The sequence below is a fragment of the Aquila chrysaetos genome, chromosome 18 (assembly GCF_900496995.4).
Source record: "Aquila chrysaetos chrysaetos chromosome 18, bAquChr1.4, whole genome shotgun sequence".
Lineage (NCBI taxonomy): Eukaryota > Metazoa > Chordata > Aves > Accipitriformes > Accipitridae > Aquila > Aquila chrysaetos.
Window position 1 is genome coordinate 22673440 of NC_044021.1, and position 24144 is coordinate 22697583.

At 37.5% G+C, this 24144-nt stretch overlaps 1 protein-coding gene across 3 annotated transcripts in view; it reads left to right on the top strand.

Moving 5' to 3' along the window:
• Nucleotides 1-24144, top strand: part of CDKAL1 (CDK5 regulatory subunit associated protein 1 like 1) — a 424899-nt gene that overhangs the window by 301958 nt on the left and 98797 nt on the right. For all 3 annotated transcript variants that reach the window (XM_030041838.1, XM_030041837.2, XM_041118316.1), the window contains exon 12: nucleotides 12482-12662. In XM_030041838.1, the coding sequence (XP_029897698.1) occupies nucleotides 12482-12662 (181 nt within the window). The remainder of the gene's footprint in view (nucleotides 1-12481; nucleotides 12663-24144) is intronic.

The window sequence follows — 24144 nt, forward strand, 5'->3', positions numbered from 1 at the left end:
GAAAGCATCTCTGAAAATTAGACCATTTGCATTTCATGAGGGATACTGCCTGTGAAAAAGTCACATTTAGGAATGTATAGCAATGTACAGCAACAACTGTCTGGTGTAAAGCTGCAATGCTTTTTAGTTACAGTAAGAGTACGTTAATTGTGTTTTAAATGTCTCTGGCTAGCATTCAGAAAAGCTGCTTACGACTGCTAAAACCTTGCCCCAGCCAACCTGCCTGCCTCTCTGTCTCTCTCAAATCTGTGATTCTGATATTTAGTTATAACAATGCTTTTTGTAAGTACTGTGTCAATAAGGATGTAGCATATAAAGCTGCTGTGTTTTGGATGATCAACTGGTGCGGTTATAAGTTGTATTTTATTAGGTACTTTGAAAATGGAGTGGAGATTATGTTAAATTTAGTGCACATCATGCATGTGGTGTTAACTGCTGTTTCCTTCACAACCTCGATCCTTCCCATGTAGATGTTTGCAACTGGAAAACTTTTAATGTGATGATTTCTCACAAAGGAATAGGACAAAAAAAATCCAGCCAAATTGTTTGTATAGCTTGTGATGTGAGAGAATTATGTTTCTCTTAAATCTGTCAGCTGTTTTGGGGTAACTCTTTCGAGCTGAGTGTGTTTTCCTCAAAGCCTGCTTTGCTTTAGTGTATGTCTTGCCAGGAGCCATTCTCCTCTTTTTATCTTTGCTACAGAAGTTCTTAATATAAATGATCTTGAACCAAAACCTTGGAATAAAACATCTGGCCCAATAGCAATTTTAGTTCTTTATTTTCTTCCTTGATCCATTCTTGGTTCTGCTTCAGATAGAGATCTTAAATTCTCTGTTGAAGTCTTCTAACTTGTCATACTACTACTCCTTTGACAACTTCTTCTGTTCCCCCCTACCCCACATTGCTGACTTTGGCCTGTCTTTGAAACATGCTTGGCCTTCTTTTTGTTGCAAGTTCTAGCTTGCTTATTTTCTAAAACTTCACCTAGCCAGTATGTTTCTGCAAAAAGTTATTCACTTCTATCAGATTCATACCTTAAGGGGAAATAATTTAATAAGGAGGGAGCTATTGCTCCCCAGCTATTTATATCCAGCTGAAGTCAGCTGTACAGTCCTTGACTTTTTCAGGTGGCATCTTTGCTCAGCTTTATTTTTCAGATGGCATATTCATTGATCGGTCTCTTTTAATGACAGTTATGCTTTTCTGACTTTCTATTCAGTAATAGCTCAGAAAGAGGCAGAGGCTGATATTGATTTGAAGAAGGTCTAGATATGGTGGTAATCCCAGGCTTCTCATATGAAGCAGGTAGAGTGGGACTCAATGTAGTGTTTGTATCTTTGTGGAGGAGAGAATTTTTTTCTCCATCTTTTGTTGGGCAGTTTCTGTTTTCCCATGGCAGGGGAAAGCAGTAGTATGAGTCCTCTTTTCCTGAATTTTAACACTGATCACAAGGGATTTTTACCAGTTTGTTGTCCCTGTTGCAGACTGCTCTCAAAGTAAATTTCAGAACACGGCTGACTTAAAGGTAGTGTATTTCAATGATTTCGGGATGTAACATTTCTCTAGGTGTGGAATGTTTACCAATGCTATACTTGCATTTTCTTGCAAATAAACAAGTGTCATTGGTGTTTCTCTCTTGTCCCTTACCTTGTGTAAGGTCCATTACCTTTTGCTCACTAGAAAACAAATGAACCCAAACGTGAAGGTAAAATTAAAAAAGCAGACCATTTATCTAAATTCTAGAAACACTTTGAGAGTTTTTTATCTCACTGCGCCTGTATTGTTAAATGCTGTCAACATCCCTCTCAAAAAGGATATGTTACAATGGGAAATGTTACTGTGAAGACTAACAGAAATTATCAGAGGTATGACAGATCTGTCACACAAAGGAAATTAGGGACTTTTCAGTCTGGAAAAGTGCTAATTGAGAGGGACTAGAACAGAGGTCAATAAAATTGTGGAGAGTACTGAGAAGGTGAACAGAGTTGTCACTGGTCTCTCCCAGTGTAACAACTAGGGGACATCAAATGGAATTAGCAAGTGGCAGGCTCAGAAGAGAGTTTTTTGGGGTTTTTTGTTTTTTTTTTTTCTTTCAAGTGGTTACGATATGGAGGGGTTTAGATTCAAGAGGAAACTGGACAAGTTAATGGAGAAGTCCATCACAGGCTACTGGTTACAAAAACACCTCTCTGACAAAATCCAGTTGTTAGAAGGAGGAGGGGATTCTGGGGGACTCTACATCTTAAACACTTCCCTGGCCGCCTGCTGCTGCTCATTGCTAGAAGTAAATGACTGGGCTTAGGTGGACCTTTGGTCTGATCTCTCTTATGTTCAAAGTTCCTGAAACATTACAGGACTATAGATTATAGGGTGGTGGGGGTGGAGGGGAAACAAGTTCAGAAAGATTTTTTTATTTTTATTTTTAATTAGCATCTGTTAATGGAGCACTGCTTGCAATTTTTTCATTTCATTTCATCATGCCAAAAAGGCATGTTAATCATTTTGTTTAATACGCCTGATTTCTTTGTCAGAGTGAAGAGCTAAATGACTGTCACTGACACAGACATGGATGGGTCCTCAGAGCCCAAGACATTTAGTATTGGTGATAAGCATTGTGTCAGACTGAGAAGAAGTATATAATATTCTCAGCTACTCATGGCTGTGATCCTATTATTTCTGACCATGCCTGACAGCTCTAATGTTAAACAGTGAAGGGTCATACAAAATTAGTGTAATTTCAATGGCTGCTTTAGTGCAGCAAACATTAAGTCAGTTCCCAAGAACAGTTCCCTGGTGCAACCCTTAATAAATGCAAACTTTATTTTTAGTGATGACCTTTAGTAATGCAAGCCTTGATCCATTGAGATGCTGTTCACTTTTGATGCATCTCCAAATCCCTTTTTTATGCATTTTAAATCAACACACGCTTATTCTGAATTTATGCGTGTGGATAGACGGAGAGATGTAATTTAAACACATCTGTTCAAATATGCATTTCAGATCAACTTGGTGCCGGTTCTCATAATACGGCTGAGTTTTTGACGGGTATTATATCCCTAAAGTACACAGCAGATGGTATTTATTAGAGATTGAATGGAAATGAAGTTTAACGATGTTGAGCTTTTTGTCTTAAGTCGCTCATTTTTTAATCATAAAACAATAATGATCTGAAGTTATAAATCTGTAATGAAGTTCTGTAAAATGTTTCATTTTTATGGGAAGAGTAGAACGCCTTATATTTGAATAAAGTTAGTCCAAGCCTTAACTGCTTGCTTCTTTAAGAAAATTGATAATGGGAAGTATTACAATGTTTCTTATAAAACATTTGGGCTAAATCTAGTAGGAACTCTAGCAACCTTCACTGTAATTGTTCAAAGAGAGTAAAACTGTGTGTACTCTTTCATCCTCAGGCAGTGAGCCATGCTAATTATGAAATATACTTCTTATCTAGGTCACTATTCCCTGACAACAAGGACAGACCCAGTCCCTACTCGCACGGAGTCCTCCATACCTATACTTTCTCACGTTCAGTTCTGGAAATCAGGTCTCCTAGCTGCCTCCAGGTGTCATTCAGCCCAGTTTCTGAAAGAGCTCTTTTGGGGTCAGGAGGTGGGCTTGGAAAAGAACAGTCATAAAAAATACCCTTTCTCACTCTCAGTTAAACTCTGAGAGCTGTTAGATTGTGCATCATGATCACAGCTACTATATTCTACAGCCCTTCTAAGGTGACTTGCATCAAAACTACTAATGACTCCAAAGTTCAAAAACAGCCTCCTAAGATGCACTTGTAAATCAGTAGGAAGTTGCTGCAGATCACAAAGCTCAGGTGTAATGTGTTCCCTGTGGGGATCGCCACCATGAGCAGCCTTCAGTGCTCTGTAAGGTATGGAATGCAAAAAGCAGAATTCATACAGTGACTCTGTATCTGTCAGGCTAGGCTTGTATGTAGTTTCTGCTACCCTTGAAATCTGAAGTGTTTCACTATGAACCACCTCCAAATTAAACCCCCTCTGAGAGTTTCTTTGTGGTCATGTCTGAGTTTTGTTTTGTCTGTTTTGTTATTTTTTTTTAAAAACCCAACATATAAAAAATACGGCATTACAATTTCTTTGTCTGGTTTGTTGTGTCTTAGATACCAGTTTCAGAAAGATAGGACCCAAGCTGTGAAAACAATTTAAAAAAAAAAAAACCCAAAGTCTTAAAATTATGCATTTTACACACATGAACAAAATTTTACTTACTTAATCGTCTGCTAGTATTCAGTGTTTCAATAGTTGAGTGAAAGTAAACAAGTGACTTAACTTATAAATGAAGCCATTACAGATTTTACAAACAATAACAACATAAAGTTATCTTCACTTTGATGCAGGCAAACTGCAAGGTGAAGGAGAACTGATTTGTGAGACAATCTAGAGTTGTGTTAGGCAGTAATAGAGAACATTTTAAAATATTTGAAATAATATAATTGCTTTGCAGTGGGAACACATACATGAATAAAAGATGTTAGCAGGTGTCCTGCCAGGGTGGAATCTCATGCTATTGTATTTAATAGGAATATATACACCATAAACAGGTCTAAATTTGCTAAAAGTAATCAAAACAGAAGGCCTGAATAACTAATATGCAACACAGTTTAAAAATAATTAAGTTTAAGCATGATAGTTTATTAAATACATTTTTTTTCTTGCACTGAATATTAGCAGCTTTCTTTTTTAGAGAGTGAGGCCACAGCTTTCACCCTTTTCTCTCAGTATTTGATTGTATCTGACACTATTGGATGTAGTGTACATTTAGGTTTTTTCCAATACAATTCATTACACCTTTAACAGAAATTCAATCAAAATGCAGCAAATTCATCTTTTCAATTGGCTTGATCTGATGGACAGTTTGATAGAAGCAAACGTAAGGTCCCTCAGACTTAAACAGAGCTTGAAGTCAAACATATTAATACTAACCATAGAAGAGTGGAAATGGATACTACTTCTACATTATTTATATTTATTTTATTGAGGTCTGACTCTGTGGCCATGTTAGCTCCAGTATCTTGCCATCTCTCTGTCATTTTAGATTGTATTGCAGTCTGTGAAATGTCTGTCCTGTCTTACCATTTATACTTTTATTGCTAAATTTTATAGTCGTATTTTAAATGTCTTTCCTGAGAAGTCATGATTGGATCTTCCCTACTTATCCTACATTTCGTTGCAAAATCTCCCGCTATTTGTCCTGATAATTTCAATGATGTCATTATGTGTCTAGAGCAACTGAACATTGAAATGGCAGCATTAAATAGATTTTCATATAAAAATTAATAACATAAGTTCTGTGGTGAGCTTGATAGTACTCCTTACATCAGTTTCTTAAGTATTAATGTTCATGATATATATAACTGCATTTGGATAAGCAGTCTTACCAAAGGATAGTTTATATCTAGCCTTAAGGCTCGGTCTGTTATCATTTAAAAGGTTTCACACAAAAATGTTAATGAAATGTCTATTGTCATTGAACCGAAGTACTTTCCAGTTTCACTCCATGTGTAAATCAGTTGAGCAATTGATACGAGGGTTTAAAAGAGCTCTTTTTTCTGCCACAGAGGTTTTGAACTTGTACATCCTGGACTACTTTTAAACACATATGGAAAAGATTACGAAGAAAAACATTGTCAGTGGATATCCATTTATTAGAAGTCTGTACATCCATTGCATAATTTAGGGTAAATCATAAACTGGAAAAGATGGAAAACACCCTGCTTCAGAAATTATATGCAGGTTTACTCCCCTAACTCCAGACACTTAACTTAGGAATATGTTGTGCTGTGCTCCATTCATAGTCCGTGGAGAGAGAGAGAAGTGCAGGAGGGTTTCAGATCAGAAGTAGGCCGAATCCTTTTCTGAAAGTGTGGGGATCTTCCCGTGGCGTCATTCTCAAGTTAATCTCCATATAGTCAAGAGAGAGGCAGGGTGAGGTTTCATGTTGTTACTAGCCTTTGAAAGAGGCAGTGCTTCCAGCTGAGCAGTCTGTTTCTCTTGTGCTAGCTTCAGCTCGTGCAACTCCTCAGTGAGCAATTCAAGTTTAAGTCAAAAATCCCACAAGACTAGGCCTTGTAGACAAAAAAGAAAGAGGCGGGAAAAGGGCTTCTAGAGGACTGTGTGTGGTCATGGGGAAGATGCAAACATCTCCTTCAGCTCCAACACAAAATGGCATGTTGAGATGCCTGTTAGGTTCTGTAAATACGCGTGAAAGACCAACTCTCAGATACCTTCAAATTATTTCATCCATTAACTTCATTTCATTTGCAGGTTCCCTAAACGGGCATATGCTGCAGAAAGGTGCTAAAATATAAAATAACCTATGAGGCTGAAATAACATTTTAGAGAAGACTGGTTTTATTTTCATAAAAATTCCACTTTTTTTTTTTCCTAACATTTTTCCATGTGCATTTCTAATTTACGAATCAAGAAGTTGCTAGGTCATCACACTTTTTATTTTGACCTTAATTGCTCTAGATTTCCCAGGCAGTTCTTGTACCCTTCTGTAAGAACATATAGTGTTTTAAATTTATTCATACAGCTATTTATTCTAATCCAATATTTTGTTATAACGGGAGGAGTGGAGGTGGGGGATCTTGGTTAGGAGTGAGTTGGTGGCTTTAAGTCATTGCTCGATTTAAATGTTAATTGCTGAAAGGGAAGTGGGAAGAATATGTGATCATGCAAAAGAATTCCAGGTGGTCACATTAATAGGTGAATGTGCTGATGAATTTTAGCTCCTTTACATAATTTCTTCCCTGAGCATGGATTTGGTTTGTAATGGTTATTGCTAAAGGAAATGTTTTCTGTAACTAAAGCCACATGAAATGATCCATGTAACACCTGAATCCTAGCAAGTTTCATGCTTTTGCTGCTGGTTTTCTTAGACATCTTGCTGCGTGAAAATGGGGGGGGGGGGGGGGGGGGTGTTATTGTTTAATTTTTGACAAATTGACACTTTCATCTCTTTCCTAAATCAAATGACATGGGATTTTGCATTTCACTCCCAACTTACCTTCCATCAAGAGTTCTCTAACTTCCCTCTGTTGGTGAGTCCGTCTGGTAACTGTCGCTGTAATATCTGCTATGCTCTCCTGTTACTGCTAGTCTAGTTTCTGTTTTCTCTAACATTGTTAACTAAGTCCCCTGGGCAGAAAAGAGCAGGAAACTTGTCACTGTGAGGGTATGCCTGCACTGCTTGCTGGTTAGTAATGTGTAACAGAGATACCTGAGCAAACAGAGCTCCAGGAGCTCTAGTAGCTGTAACAGCTCCTGTGAGATGTGAGGAGGCAATTCTCAGGGTCACAGTTACCTACAGCATGTTCTTTACTTACCCACGACTTTCCTTCCAGGCACCAGCCACTCCTTTGGGAGGAAGAGGTAGTTGATTCTTTGGAGATGGTCAGAACTGCTCAAGATGATGGTGATTGTATTGCTGGTCTGCTTCAGGTTGACAGAGCATAAATCTGCTTGAGCAGATGGAAGGGATTTATCTATGTAGAGGGGCATAAAGGAGAGAATGTTGAGGAACCCTAAGTATTAGGGCTGTATTATCTTATACATGGCATTGTTTATTCTTCAAATTCATCTTTTTCTGAAATTCCACAATTTTATTATAAATTGTTCCAGTTGAGAATCAACTTAGGACTCTGTTTATTTTTCTTGGTTTCTGAAGTTGAGTGAATGGAGATGATAGTATGTCTTCACAGAAGAAATCTTGCAAGATTTATGATTGCCACATAAAATGATTGCACACAATCTTGCTAGGCATTTGTCAGGATTATGAGGGTTTAAAATGGCTGGCAAAGTTAAAGTCATTTTATGCTCAGAACTATTGAAACAGGTTGACCGCCTCCATTAGCTAGGCTATAAGGAGCATCTAGAGTTCTGTATGTTTGAAGCAACTTCTTGTTTTTTTGAAATTGTTTTATCTTTCATAATGACCACTGTGTATTCTTGGTTCACTGAACAACGTGTTGTGGAGCTTCTCTACTGACCCTAGAAAACATCTGCTGCAATTTTTAGACTTACTGTAAATGCATTTATGTAATAAATGTTACAAAATGCTTACTGGGGATGTGCAGCAGTTTCTACTTTGTGTACTTCAGAATAGATAAACTGGATTTCATTTCAAATAACTTAATATTGGCTGATGCACAATAAATTGTTCTTGTGTGATTTTGCATTGCATTTCATAGCAGGGACAATTTTTTAAACATTATCTAAATCTAAGCAATAAGGAATCTTGTGCTGCTTTCTTTCAGACTGTCAGAGCAAAGGTTGCTTTAATTTTCAAGTGTATATGTGTTTTATATTTTTCTGCAATTATATCTCCCCCCCTCTTTTTTCATTAAGAAAAGATGTTTTGCATGTGTAACTAATTTTACTTATTTTTCTTCATCATGCTTTGAGAAAGGCTAACAGCTTGATTTTTGTTAGTAACTGGATTTTATTGAGTGAAATCTCATGCTTTTCTCCCTTTTTAAAACTACTTTTTAAACAATATAATCAACAGTGATATAAAAATGCACTATGCAATGTCATATTTTAGGCAGTCATACTGGATTGAACTGTAATTAATTGCTGTTGCTGAATACACTGTGGTCCTTATTCTCTTTTCATACCCTAGCTTTTCTTTGTGTGTAATAATTCCATCCAGGAAGAAATCTAATTACTAAGATAATTAACACCTTATCACCAAATGAAGTTCAGACATTTGTAGAGTTTATGAATTTTTAAAATATGTAATTTCCTTTTAACTGAGTGACAACTGGTGTTATGGAGAAAAAGCATATTTTATTGTATCTGGCTTGATTGGACCTTATAATTCATGTTGCTATAGAAACAACCAAACCTTTATAAAGGATGGTATTACTACTACCATTTGTAATAAATGCTTTGACTGTTGCCAATAGTGTCATTAAAATGGTTAGAATAACTTCATTATAATGATTTTGTCAAACATAATGAATGTTCTGTTCATGTTCTGAGAAATGGCAGCTGGTGTTATGTGATATTGATTTATAAAGTAATGTACTTTTTCTTCCATAAGCTTACTATTACTGCACAAAATATTTGCAATGTGAACAAAATCATGTTGCAGAATACAGTGCTCCACTGTTCACTCAGTCCTTAAAGCTAACGAATTTTATTGTTACCTGATATCAAGCAGAACTTCATATCTTGCAGTTTGTCAGTCTTAAGAAAGCAATGGAAATTGAGGCTGTTTAGCCAACAGCTCTGGGGATTTTTGTTGTTCTGTGCAATAGTCAGCTTGTGTTTTCCACTTACGATTATTGGACCGAGTCCTTGAAAGTGTTCAGTTTTATTCTGGTTTTGATTTGGCATTCAAATGCCATGTTTTAACTTTGTCTCAAATGATGGGGTCTGAATTCATGAACTCAAAAAGGAATTGAAATAATTTGGTTTCTTCTGTGGGGATTTTTCATAAGGAAAACATGAAAGAAGATTCTAATAATATAATGTCTAATAAATTCCTGTGCAGCTAATTATATGTGCAGACACCTGCAAAAAGGAGGCCAAGACATTATCGTTAATATAAGCTCATTGCTAATAGTTAAATAAAAAATTGATTTAAGTTTAAAAAAAAATCACAAAAGATATTTACTACCATATACTGTTTGTTTGAAGGCCGCTGTGGTGAATATAAGCTATGCATGCTCTAATATTGCACCTAATCAAATTACTAAGAACAATATTCTCTGCTTCCCCTTTCTTGGGTCTTTTGCCAACAGATTCTCATGTTCCAGTAGAGCTTGTTGCAGGAAGTTTTTCTTTCAGCTGTTCAAACTCAAGTTTCTTCACCCACTGTAACCACAGCATTATTTTTTCTGTGGTGATGTACTGTCTAATAAGAAATGATAGTTCTCTTTGCCCATTCAAATGCTTTATAAATGTCATTTGGATTACATGCGTTTGTATTTACAGTTCTGCTGTCTCTTGTCCTGGTGAGGGGAAGAGAAGCCCTCCAGACATTTCTTCAGATCGGAGAGAGTCTTGGAGACCCCTTCTTAAGCTCACGTGTGAGCTTTGCTTGTGGCAGTGGTCTTTATGCCATTCACCCGTAAAAGAATCTCTCGGCTGTTCCCTTGCCTGTAGCCTAGTAAAGAACTGTAGAATTATTTAGGTTGGAAAGGACCTTTGGAAGTCATCTCATCTATTCCCCCCCCCCTTTGAAACAGGGCCAGCTTTAAGTCAGATACCACCAATATCTTTATAGGGTTCTCACTTTTCCTCATAAGTCATACTTTCTCCAGTTCATCGTTACTGATAGTGTAGAATCAACTCTGTGTTGTAGAAACAGTCTTATCTGTGTAAGTAGGGAGCACTGAGGACTTCTGAACACTGTACATTACTGCCTCTCTGCAGAAGGGGTTTATCGTTATTCCCACTTTACATAAGCAGGCTGAATACATAACAGTGCTGTGGTTTCACGGTTTCTCATAGGGCAGTGGTCATCCAGCTGGCTAGTGTCAGATTTGGAAAACTGAGCTGATATCTCCTGGGTCCCATAGAGTGCTCTGTAAATACTATGCAGTAATCTCTTGGTTGTAGGAGTCATTTTTCTGGGCCATGTCACAGAATCACAGAAGGGCTGAGGTTGGGAGGGATCTCTGGAGGTCATTTTGTCCAACGCCCCCCTGCTCAAGCAGGGCCACCTAGAGCCAGTTGGCCAGGACTGTGTCCAGATGGCTTTTGAATATTTCCAAGAAGTGAGACTCCACACCCTCCCTGGGCAACATGTGCCATTGCTCAGTCACCCTCACTAAAAAAGTGTTTCCTGATGAGGAGCACACCACCTGAGCCACCATGCCCTTGACTACTTCCCCGCAGAGCTCCGTAGTCACTTTTAATACTGTCCAGGTGTCCACTCGCAGTATCATTTTGTGCCCACATGAAATAACAACAGGGCGTAGTAGTCAGAGGGCCAGACAAGCCCCACAACATCCCGGATCCTGGCCCCTGGCAGACAGCAAACCTCTCTAGATGATTGCTTGGGTCAACAGACGGGTGCCTGTGTCCCCCACAGCAGGGAGTCACCCATTACAATGACTTGCCGCTTCTTCCTGGTAGTCTTGCGTGGTTTAGGTATTAGGTGGACCAGATACTTTTGTTGTTGGCACATCTGGCTCCTTTTCGGCTTTGAGGGCGATGAACCTATTTAGCAGTTGTAAACCCTGTGGGGCAAGATCCTTCCTCTTGGTGTCAGAAGTTACCAGCTTCCATCCTTCCCCAGAGGTTTCACTTCCCTTGGTAGTGGGGGTTGACACTACCTGCTTCTCTACTGCAGATGGGGCCTGAGGTTCTTCAAGCTGTTGAGTTGCAGAGAAGATCCTATCTCCCTTTGATCTTCTCTGATGCTGTGCAGCTTGCTCACTTCCTCCCATCCCTCCTCCGCTTGGAGGCACAGCTGCTCCAAGACAGCACAGCTCCTGCAGGACAGAGGGCCATCTCCTGGCACCAGAGAGAGCCCCCAGGAATTCCCTGCAGCCTGGGACTCGGAGGGCTGCATCCGCCACCTGAAGCTCAGTCTGGGTGCAAGCCTTGACCCTAGCAGGGACGGCTACTCCAACAACTACTCGGGAGAATGCTCAGTGACATGTTACCACCGTGTCTTAAGACTGTTACTGTGGCACAATTTCAACTGAGGCCCCCTTACTTCACCCCCTTCTGTGCGTCCTGCTGCGCTAACTGCTGTGTCTGTTGGCTGCCTCTGTTAGCTGCGCTCTCTTAAGCCGCTGTATGTAACGTTTCTGCATACTCAGTCCAAGGGGAACAGTTAGGAAATGTTGACCTTGCTAAATAACACAAGAGCTCAGTGCCTGTGCATTTGTAAACTTCAGTATTTTGTTTTCCTTTTAAAGCAAGGCATAGGCTGATTTTATGGAGTACTGAGTTAGAAATTAACTTGTGACTAAGAGGTGTCTTATTGGTTCCAAAGCCAATTTTGTTCAAAATTGCTAGGTTCTATGGCATGCCAGTCCCCTCTTTTGGATATCCTGTTCTACTTCGATAGCAGCCTTATAAAACATTAAATAGTTTACAAATTCTAGCGACTAAGTCTCAGAAGTTATAAATTTTGCGGATTAAGCAATCAGAATTTAAGAAATTTACAAGCTCTGCTGATCACCTATAATTTTGAATGAAGAAGGAGTTGGTCCAGATGTTTTCACTCTTCTGTCACAATCCTAATCCAATTTTTGCTGCAATATTTTTCTTCTATTCCTTGTGCTCTTGGCTGAGTACCAAATGCATTTTTCATTAGCAAGCAATGGTATTAAAATCTTTTTTTTTTTTTTTTTTTTCCGAAGATCACTTTAGGTCTCAATTTCTGTAGATAAAGTTGAAGAGTTATATGTCTATGTACACTAGCTTTTAAGGGAACAAGATTTTACCTGTCCTTAGTTCAGTGTTCCTTTCTACTTTCTTTACAGAGTGCCTGGAATAACAATTGCAACAGACATCATCTGTGGGTTTCCAGGAGAGACAGATGAAGATTTTCAAGAAACAATGAAACTTGTAGAACAGTACAGGTTTCCGAGCTTGTTTATTAATCAATTTTACCCACGGCCAGGAACACCGGCTGCAAAAATGCATCAAGTTCCAGCTACGGTGGTAAGATCCATTTTCTTGTGCCACTGTACATGGTGTACTCAGATGTCTTTAAATACATAAAGCATGTACATGAAAATGTAGATTTTTCTGCAGAACTATGCTACAATTCAATTAAAGGGTGGTTTTTTTTTTTTTCAGTCCAGTAAGCGAAATGATTGTTGAATTGCCTTTAGAGGTTAGCTAGATCACTGAATGCATTTTCATATATAAATTACTGTTCAGATTGTTAGGAAGGGTAAAATAGCAGTTATACTAAAGTCATGTCTTCTTTCTATCAAGTTTTGGCTGAATGAGTACAAAGAGTGGTAGCTGATTACACGTATTTTTTTTCCATTTTAAGATTTTTGTGACTCCAGCAATCTCAAGCTTATTGTAAATAATTACGCAAAGTATTAATAATAGAGCAATGATAATCTCTGATTTATTTGTCAAATATCAAATCTGCAGGCAACTTCTTCTCAAGACTCTCCTTATACACTGCTTATAAACTCTGCTTCCTTCAGCCTGCATGTTAAAGGCCATTGATAAAACTGGCATTTAATCTTTCGGTTTTCAGCTGGTTTCTTTCTTTCTTTCCATTTTTGAGTGAGAAGTGTAACCCTTCCTGATACCAACATTCTCATCTCAAATTCCCATGAGGAAAATGGCCTGTTTTGATGTAGAAGGTAGATGGCTATTGACTGTATTTTGCTTGATATAAATAGCTATTTATAAGCAATAATAACAGCAATCACATCTGAAGGCGTGGTTTGATTTATTTAAAAAAAAATTGAATTTGTAATTTTTGTAATCTAAATATCAGAACGAGAAAGTATACAAGACTGATGCCTGTACAATAATTCAACTCATTATTATCTCATTATTATGGGCATAAATAACATTCGTATTTCCTTTCAGTGTAAGAAAGAAAGTCAGCCAACAATGTAAATCAGTTTAAATAAAAAAATGTTTCTTTCAATTTATGTATCCTGGTACACCAACACGAAGTCAAAACTACATATCAGTACTTGTATCCCTTTGCTTATACATCTGAAATCTAAACAATTTCTGCTTACTCTCAGTATATACCACAAATTCCATAGGATGTGTCAGCTGCTGAGGACAGAAAATGATATTATATTTGGCTTCTTCAGTTTATTGTTTAGAGAAGTACAGCTTAAGTAATGACTGCTCATTTATTGTAGGCTATCTCATAATGGGAAATACTGAGTTTCCAAATATAAATAGCTGCTGTTGATATAGTCTACTCAGTGTAACCAACTCACATTGTTGAATTATTTTTATTAGTTTTGAATGCTTTTTACAAACTTCTTTAATTAAAAAAAATGCAGAAATGTAATTTTTGGAAGTTAGGAAGCTTAAAAATCAAAACATTGATTTATGTTTCTGGTTTACATTCTTTCATCCACAAGTTTTTCAGTGTGCTATTTTCACAGGAGGTGCAAAGAGCTTAAGTTAATTTACCCTCTTCTATTTAACTGGGTGCCCTGGGAAGACAATATGTGAAGAGCTAAATTATTAAAAAAACATTAGCTTTTCTGTGGTTAGGAGTGTTACTTGGAAAATGGTAATGTCATTTTAACCCAGTTTTACATTCTTTCTTCCTATTTGTAGAACTAGTATTATTGCTTTCAGTGAATTAGAACCTTCAAAGAAGATGGGGCTTCTAATCCAGAACTGATGAAAATCTGTAACTAACAGATTTTGTTTCTCTCTTTTTTTTGTCCCGTTCCTCCCCCCGCCCCCCGCAGTCCTTCAAAAATCCTGTGTTGTGAGATCCTTTGTTCTTTTATCTCTTTGTAGAAATGGAGAGTAACTAGTCAGACGGAGCAGGAAAGGCTTGTGCTAATCTCTTACATTTTATATTCACATTACTTCTAGACAGAAGCTGATGGTCTTTCCTGCGTTACCAAGAATGGACAGGCATTTCATTTGTCATTCCTTGCCTAGAGTAATTTATGTTTCTCTGCTAGGAGAAGGAAGTAGCATGTTACCATCTACGTTATGTACTCTTACCCCTTCATCCTTTAATAAAATATTATTTGTGCCATCTTTCTGTTAATGCATTTATTTTATTGCATTTGCATAGGGAAAGAAATAGTACATAAAGTGACATACAACTGTTATGTGCAAGCATCTGAGTGTACAGGTGGTACATTGTATTATCAGCCTGAACTTGTGAGCTAGTGCTTTTACAGAATGTTCATAACATTATCCTCTGCAGTGGATCTGTTGGTAGGATCTCTTTTTATGAAAAGAATTTCAGCTGTATTATTTAACTACAGACGCTGAACCAGTGAGCAAGTTATCTGACAGTTGTTATCCTTGTCTTTTTTTCTAAAGACTGGGTGTATTTGCTATGTTATTTCAGCTTTGCAATACTTCTGCAATGGATGGATCTATTGCTATTTGCAAACTGCTCCACTTTAGTGAGTTCCACTTCAACTCCGGTTCAAGACAGCTTCAGTGATTCCGCCCAAGTATCACAGCTGCAATAATAACGTATTTGCCTTGTCAGTTCCGTTTAAGTTAGCTCTTTTTAGGAAGATCTTATGACTTCTAGGGACAGTCTGTGGAGTATTAAGCTTAGGAACATTTAGTGCTTTCAAATTTTTAGTGGATGGTTTTGATGGAAGTCGTAAATATAATTGCCTTTTTGGAGAAAACCCTCATTTGAGTTTATCTTAATAGAAAAAAAAATTGGTAGGTCAGCATGGAATCTTCCCTTCACATAGATAATTTATCTTTGAAAGCCTTACAAGCACTGATATTTTTCTAAAAGGGCAGATGACACTAATCCAGATGGACAGTTCTGCCACCATAAATTCAGAAAAGACAGTTAAGGCTGCAGGCCTTTCTTGTTTCTCCTGAAGAAAAAGTGTCCGTGGAGAATCAGACATCTGTCTAAATGGTCTCATCATTTCATAACCATCAATTAGATTATGCTTACCATAAATGCTGTCTCCAGTTTAGAGAAAAGTTAGAGCACAGTTAAGCAAAACTAGGCATGATTTTGGTTGCAGTTTTTTTATAAGCAAGTGCAGTGATGCTGAGTCATATACATGAAAATCAAGTCAAGATGTTGTTCAGAACTTAAATGCTACCCCAAAATTCTGTTTTTCTTGGCTTTTACCCCCATTTTATCCGCCTACTGCTAAATACATTGTTTCAGAGATGATTCTGGATGCTCCTTGTTTCCAGTGGGCTGTCTGTAGGAAATTTTCACTCTGAAGTGTGTTAACTATGAAATGCTATTTTGTAGATGATGATGATGATGATGATTATTATTATGGATCTGGATTTCTCCATTTCCCTATTGCATTCAGTCACAAAAGTTATATTGCTGATAGTTGCATAACTCAAATTACAACTTCTAGTCAGATAAATGTTTTAATAAGCAATGTAAGAGAACATGATTTAGACGTGTCTGGTAGGGATTTTATATTTAGCTGCATTGCAAAGGATCAGAATGCTTTAATTCTAAGTGTAAAAATTACTCTTTGTCTCTAAAATTAAGGATCTGTAACACCTTATGTTCTTGATAATTTAATTTCTCTGTGCTTTATTTTTTTCAAGGTAGCTATTACTTGTCTGGGGACTTGTGAGGAGACTTCTCTCTCCTTGAGATTTGGTCCATCACAATTTCTGCAAGCATTAGGGGACATCATCATATCAAGATCAGCTTGATTTCCATTACATGGAAACAACATGAGGAAGTAGCCATTTTGAAAATAGGGATAGTAGGTTCATCTCTACTGAGAATAGGAGATGGCAGCTGTTTTGAGAGCAGTAATGTGACTGCAGCTTTATGATTACACTGCCCTCAAATGCAATGTGGATTCCAGTCTTTCTGTATGTATTTTCAATAGTGTGAGCAATTCAGTTTCAGTTATTGGTAAAATCATTAGATTTTTTTAAAAAAAAACATTGTGATGTCTAGATAAAAGACTATATATTCACTTTCCTTACAATCTCTTTCCTTCTCTCTTTCTGTATATCATCAAATAATTACCTTGCTCCAAGCTAGAAAATTTTGTCAGTCAATTACTGAACATTTCCTTTAATTCATCTGAAGAGTGTCTCCTTAAATTTTCGTCTCTATATTAGTTGTATTAAGCACTGTCCTTACTATACAATAGGGATAGCATAATGCCGTATGCACCTTCTCAGTGTTTTCTGCCAGACAAGTTCTATTTGACCATTTCTGTGGGAGCAAACCAACTATCTTGTATTTTATGCCTTTGTTATAAGTTGGCTGCATATTTTTTATAGACTGCTTTGCTTTTGCTTCCTTCTAAGAGGTCTCCAAGAAGTTTCCTGACACCCTTTCATGACTGACTGGCTGCAGATCCCCCATATCTCTCTTCACTAATTAAAATTCTGCAAGGCACTGGAAATAGATATTCTTGGATACCAGCAGATACAGTATGATGCTTAATTCCTCCTTTGCTGGATTGATACAGGTTTTGTAGTTCTGAATCTCCACACACAAACAGCTGAACCTTCTGTGGTAGCTCATGTGCTCTTACCTATTCAAAATCAATAAATGTCTGTGTTGCCAAACTGTCCCTGCCTGATTGAGAAGTAACCACATTCCTGCATCGGGCAATATTAGGTGTCTTCTCCTTCTTCACTTTTTAACAGCAAGCAGCAGGACAGCAACTGGAATAGCATTGCTTGTGCAAGGGACACTTTTTGCTCTGTTCACAACTCTAAAGGAATGGGAGCACAGCTGAACCTTGCAGTTGTACCATCAAAGAAAAGGCTAGTAAGCTCCCTGTTGAGCAGACAGTAAGGAGAGATGACAACTGAGGGCTGCTCTTGCCCTTGAGCATGTGCTTCAGGTGTTAGTGGGTAGTGATGTGGCACAGTGTGCCTAGGGAAGCCAGGGTCAGAGCTAGGGCAAAGGAAAGAATTCATCTGCTGTCTGGGATGGATTTAGAAATAACTTTATAGAGTTTTATGTACTCTGTGATATGCAAGAGGACCAATTGCACTGTTAATCACTTGCAGGTGAGAGAGTGCAACTTTGGGTAGTGTTGATTAGTTAATGTGATTTAAGTGCCCAGAAAGGAAGGGACCATTTCCCTTGTTTCTAATACAGGCACAGCAGAATCAGTAATACTTCTTGCGTTAGCTTAATGGCAGCCAATCCAAAGATCATACAATGGGAATATGTAGGGATATTCTAAAATTAAGGAAGAGACCTGAGGAGATCAGGAGGTGGAAGAAAAGGAAAGAAAAGTGAGTAGGAAAAGGAACAATGCCACTTACTCAACAGCACTGCTACTCTGGTCTACCATCACTACCTTTGAGCTCCCTTGGTAAGTGCTATGACTAAATGGCATTACATGCCCCAGGAATTAGATGCAGCTGTGATAACTGCTTCTGGTGTATCAAAGATGCTTGGCCCCTGACACCCCCCCAACACATGCAATGATGCATGGTGTAACATGCAGAATGTACTTTATGTGTAAGATAAGCCAAGACTGAGTCTTGTCTGAGTTTGCTAAACCTCTGTACTACACTTTTATTTTTTCAGCAGTACACTTTTATTTACTGCTTGCTACTCTGCCAGAATAAAGACCTGAGTGAAGACTTTTACAGCAAGTTTGGGACCAGAGAGTTAAAAATGTGAAGGCTGGAGCGGGAGGCAGACCATGAAGGAAAAATCAATATATAATCCTTCATATTTGTCACTGAACTATTGCAGTATTCCAAGTTAACATTTTCCAGCAAGTTTTGTACTTGCTTTCTAGTAGTTTTATTTACAACATGTTTCCTTATGGTTTTTATGAGAACAACATGTGAGGTACTGCAGAAAGCCTTACAAACCATCAAGATAGCTATGATTTCTCTTATCTACAAGCCCAGTTATTCACCAATGGGATTAATTTTGATTGATATAGCTGTTGGTTAGTGGCAAATCAGTGTTGGCTCTTCGTGTTACTTTCTGGATGCTTACAAATAGTTTTGCTTATTTTCCTCCCTATTTTTCCAGGAACTGTATAAACTGACTGACCTATGAAAGCCTGGTTCCTCCTTTTTCCCTCTTTTAAAGATGGTCAAAACATTTGACTCCTTTTATGCCGTGTCTTTAGATCTACCACAGTGCTCACCATTCGGTGTGCAGCCAGAACTGTGGGTTTGTGCAATGAATTCAAAGGAAAGTAATTACCTGTGAATAGGTTTTTTTGTGGTTAGACAAAGCTACTAAATAGAATTTTACAAAAGTTTAAGGAGAGTTTTATTTTAGAGCTAGATTCAGCTCAAGTTCAAACCCCTTTAAGTTATTTAACCAGGTGCTGAAATGAAAATCTGTTTGTGGTGTTGTGGGAGACAGTTGAGCCAGTAGGTTTTAAAATAGGTTTTACCCTCTTGGAAAGCTATAAATGATCTGCCTATGGAGCTGCTGAAAATTCACTTTGTAGCTTGAATCTGGGGAATGATTGAAATTGCATAGTCACGTCTGGGCTGTGCAGAATCAGACCCCTGAGAAAGGACAATATTTTGACTCCAGCCTGGAGACGTGGCTCTTAAATCTTGCACTGGTGTACTTCAGGCACATGGTAGAAATCTTATAATAGAAGTCTTAATGCTTTCAAGGAGCACAACTGTCTTTCTTGAGAAAGCAAGTAAAAATTCAAAGCTAGACTGGAAATACACTTAGGAAACCAAGTTGGTGTTCTACTTTTTTGAATTTTGCTTTGTTTTTACAGCAGAAACTGATTGGAATGAAAATGACCTACAGCTTCCTCATAAACTTTATACAAATTCCGTTTGAAAATTTGAGCATCTTAAAGTAAATGTGCAGCTATGGGTTCAATCTAGGCCATGTTGTTAAGAAAAAGAATTAATAGACACTGGGAAATAAAATGTGGAGAATATACATGTGGAGGAAGAGGCAGAGTTCTTTCTAAACTTCACTGTCAAGCTAGAAATAGTTACAGAATTTGCAAGGATTCTGAAACCACCAACAATATCATATAATTTTGTGGGTTGATACTTGCAGTGATGTACAGTCCACAGGTTGACCATCCAATATAAAAAAAATTACTTTCAGGAAAGTGTAGTCCTGTAAGATTTGTAGTGGCCATGAGCATTCATTACCCATCCTCTTTGCCCTGTAAGTCCGTGTAGAAACCCTGATGGAATTCTGGCATTTTAGTTGCAAGGAAGCTGCAATAGCATCAGGATTTTTATATACCACATACTCCTGCGCTGAATAGATGGGAAGGAAGGTACTCTACGGATAAGGTGGAATAGTCTTGGATTTTAAGGGAGAAAATGATTTTTACCTCCAATATAAATATATATGTGATCAGCATCTCAGGTAAATTTCTCCTTTCACTATAAATATTTTTCTCAAAAATTCAAAAGTCAAAAAACAGAAATGTAATTTAGTGAAACAAGTTTAGTGGTGTTGCGGAGTTTTTTCTTTTTTGTAGGATATATGGTTTAGCATCCATTGCAATTGCTTAGAAAAATGCAGAAGAGTATATCATTCTTCTGTATTTCCTACCTAAACTTAGTTCATTGAAATTTTCAAGATTATAACATTGTTCTTCAAAAGAAGTTTATATAAAATGGGATCAGGATAAACTCAATGCATAAATTTATTTTACTTCTGTTACATTTAAATCACACTACAAACTGCATGAATACACACATACATGGAGTATATTGGAAGCCTCTCCCATTAATTAAAAGGATTGAATTGGTAAGACAGGTGTCATGAGAGCAATAAAAGCTGAAAATTATGCATCTTTTTCCTTTACCAGTGATTATGAATTACGTATTCTGATCTGGAGCTTCAAGTTAGAATGTTACAGGAAGTTTAAGGACTATTTTGTAAATTCCCTCTTCCCTGTTAGGGAACTGAGGGGAGGCAGAGAGAGAAACAAAAATTTATTCCAACACCCTTTACTCATTAAGCTGTTGTTATTAGTAGAACCAAGCCATGATTGTTAAAAGCAGGTAACTACTTGCACAACACGTTCATTTAGTCACTGGCATTGACTCGCATGCTCACCTGTGGTTACCTGTGGAGCAGGAGCTAGGAGGCCAGCCCCAGCTGTGTGCTCAGATGTTGGAGGGTCAACCTTTGGCTTTGAGGTGGGTGCTTGGAAGGTCCCTCGGAGGGATCTTTGTTCCTTTCGATATAAACGTAATCCTGCAGTCTTCATCTGCATATAGGACTCACCACCCTCTTGGATGTGGTCTGAGTCACTTTGTCTGTTGTTGATCATACTGGCCTTGGGTGGGTTGAACAGACTGTTAGTGTCCCGAGTTTGTTAGTTATTGCAGATTCAGCATGAGTACTAGTCTTCAGAGCTTAGTAGTCCTTGGAAAATTTTCATACACTGCATTTTCAGCAGGTAATGTTACCGTCTCTGGCCTGGCCTGCTGTTTTCTGTTACAGCTCCATCCAAATCCAGAGATGCCTATAGAACCCATTCACAGAAGCTCCTACAGAAGGGATGTCTGTGGCAACTGGATGTTATGTTTATGTATTCATTGTCCTTCTGTCCTCTTCATTGGCTCATCATGAAGTGGAAGAACCATGCAAGAAGTTTTAACTGTGTCTTTTTTTAACTTTTACTTGAATTACAGTTAGGTAACTTCTGTAATACTGGAAATTTTTCTCTTTTTTAATTCAGAATTTTAATATACTTTATGAACCAGTCTGCTCAGAGCTGGAAACAGTGCCAGCAGTTGTAGACATAGGGGAGTATTGTCCATAACTTAATCCTTGAAATTGGATGTATGCAGCAGAACAGAAAAATCTATTGGTTTCAAAAAAACCCCTCTTGGCTTTGGCATTTACGGACTTCCTAAGATGAGAACATGGTTTAGATTTAATAGTTTGTGACTTAACACAGATAGCAAATTAAGAACCTATCCAGGTCTGATATTAATTATGTTACTGAAATCATTTAAGCTTTACTACTTTACTATCTTTGTTGCCCAGCATAAATAGGCTCTAGTTGAGTGTAGTAGTTTTGTGGCTATCTGTAACTGTTATTTTAGACTCCAGGAACAGAATTTGCCAGTGCTGTAAGTCCCATTTAGAATTTCTTTCTTTTTAAAAAATCACTACAGACTTATCAATATCATTCTCTTTGCCTTTAAAGTTTTTTAATGTGCATTTGATTTCATTAATTTTTTTTGTATCATCGAGGTGACTAAGCTTGTCCATCATTTGCAAATCATGTGACATTTATGATGGCCCATAAATTGTGCTTGGAAGAAAAGGACACTGAAGTATCCTGAGGTGGGCTCCTGGTGACCCTTTCCTGAACTTCATCTGTCTTTGATAATCCAAGCACACTCCTTCAAAGCCATCACAGTCAATCAGGTCACTGAATGCTTTGGAGCTCAGATCTTCTGCTGTTTTCATAGCTGCGCCTGCACCTCCAGTCACTGTGCTAAAAATCCATGTGGAACTTGGAATTGCTGAAAAACTGGAAGTACAGTGGAGGACTGAATAGTACATTAAGGTAAAACAGTGAGGGCATTTTTTGTGTGTCTAGTGAATTTGTGTGTTGTGGGTACATGTGTGGTCTCTCCCACACAGCAGACACTTGAGCACTGTTTACCGCTCACTGTTTCTCTTCTGCTCTTTTTGTTCCTTCTGGGATGTCGGAAAACCTGGTGCTTTCAGGGCTGCTGTTGTGCAATAAAGCACACAGACATCTCACCAGATTATAAAAAGGAAAAAAGTGCACTGCAGACAGGTCAGTCCTGCATATATATATGTCCTGGGCTTAACATATAGCTATATATATATAAAAACTACATTTCATTACTAAAATGTAGTTTGCAGTTCATTCTGGTTTGTATTATTGCATGACTGGGCGCAATAACTAACATATATTCAAAATCAGTCTGTCCCTTGTGACCAATCACTTTATTTCTGATTTAGTGTCAATCTAATTTGAAATATGGCTGATACCCCAGGCCAAGTTTCTGTTGGATACTTTTGTTCAACAAAATCTTTTTGAGCTAAACAGTCTTCCTAATCAGTTACAGTGGCATCCTTAGAAAATACCCACCTCATATAGATTATGAAATTCCAGTATGAATTTTAGACATAAAAATCTACCAGAAATGAGACAGAGCATTTACAAACTGTGCCCAATTTAAGGACCCTCAAGATGAACAAGGGTTGAAGGCCTTTTTTGAAATGAAGGATTTCTTTGTGAAAGAATAAATTTCGCATAATTTGCCCGTTGCTAAGGGAGAGATTTTATTATGAAAAATGACAGGAATAACAAACATTAATCCTAAACTAAATTAAAGAACTGAAGTGTAGCAGAAGGAACGGAATTCAGTAATATTTGTAAAATGTATGAGTTTGAAGAGTCTGTATTACATAGCTGAAATTATATGGGAGGTAAGAAGGAAGAAATTGCAATGCCCATGGTTTAATTGAAAATGGAACCTTCAAGAAATTATTTTCAAATAGGTTGACAGACGATCTTATGAAGATCCTAAGCTGTTTTTTGAAAATGTTTGTATTTTTCAATAAATAAGAATCTCTACTTAAAATGTAAAATAGACTAAACCATGACTATTTGTGTTACCATAATCCTGAAGACAGGATCACTCTAATGTTTGCGATCATTTTCTAGATTAATATGACTAGTAAAGGTGTGTAAAGTTTTATATATTTTCCTCTTTTAGTCAAAAAACACATTCCATGGGCTCATAAAACTTTGTTCTAAATATTTTTAGAAAGAGTCACTGAGTGTACAGAAGACCAAAGAGTATACAAAATATGAATTATGAATGTATAGTTCTGACATTAATTGGAGTTGGAAAAAATGTCTACCATCCTGGAATATTGAGGTAAACTGCTGAATATAACACATTGTACACTAAGTGACATTTTCCATGTGTGGATCAAAAATTATTAGAAAGTAATTTCTTAAACCAAGCTAAATAATGAAATGCACATGTATCAATAGTTAAAGTAGAACAGTGAGTCTATTTTAACATAGTAATTCCAGGTAGGTTAGGTCAAAAAGACTAGCTAATCCCCAAATGATTTTTTATGCTTCATTATAGATGCAATCAGAAAGACAAGAATAGTATCAGTAGAAGTGAGTTAGCTAGAGGAAGTAGGAAACTTGTCAAGCCTGTATTGTCACTTCTGCCCTTTCAGACCTTACAGGGGACAGAATGCAAGAGCATAATGAACACCAGTTATGATTTTATCATGAAATCTGGCTGGGGCACAACATTTTTTTCAGGATCATTTCTAAGAGGGTGATGCACTGAATAACTCAAGGTCAAAGAGAACGGTTCACTGGTTTCTGATCACTTTTAAAAAAATTGTTTTGCAGAACAAAAAGCAATCTCTAAACTTTGATAACGTGGCAGTTTCAGTGGCTTGGCTTATATTTGTGTTGTGGTTATAGGTACATAGATTTAAGGCTTGATGGATTGACTCTCCAAGCAAGGGTTTTAAATGTACCTT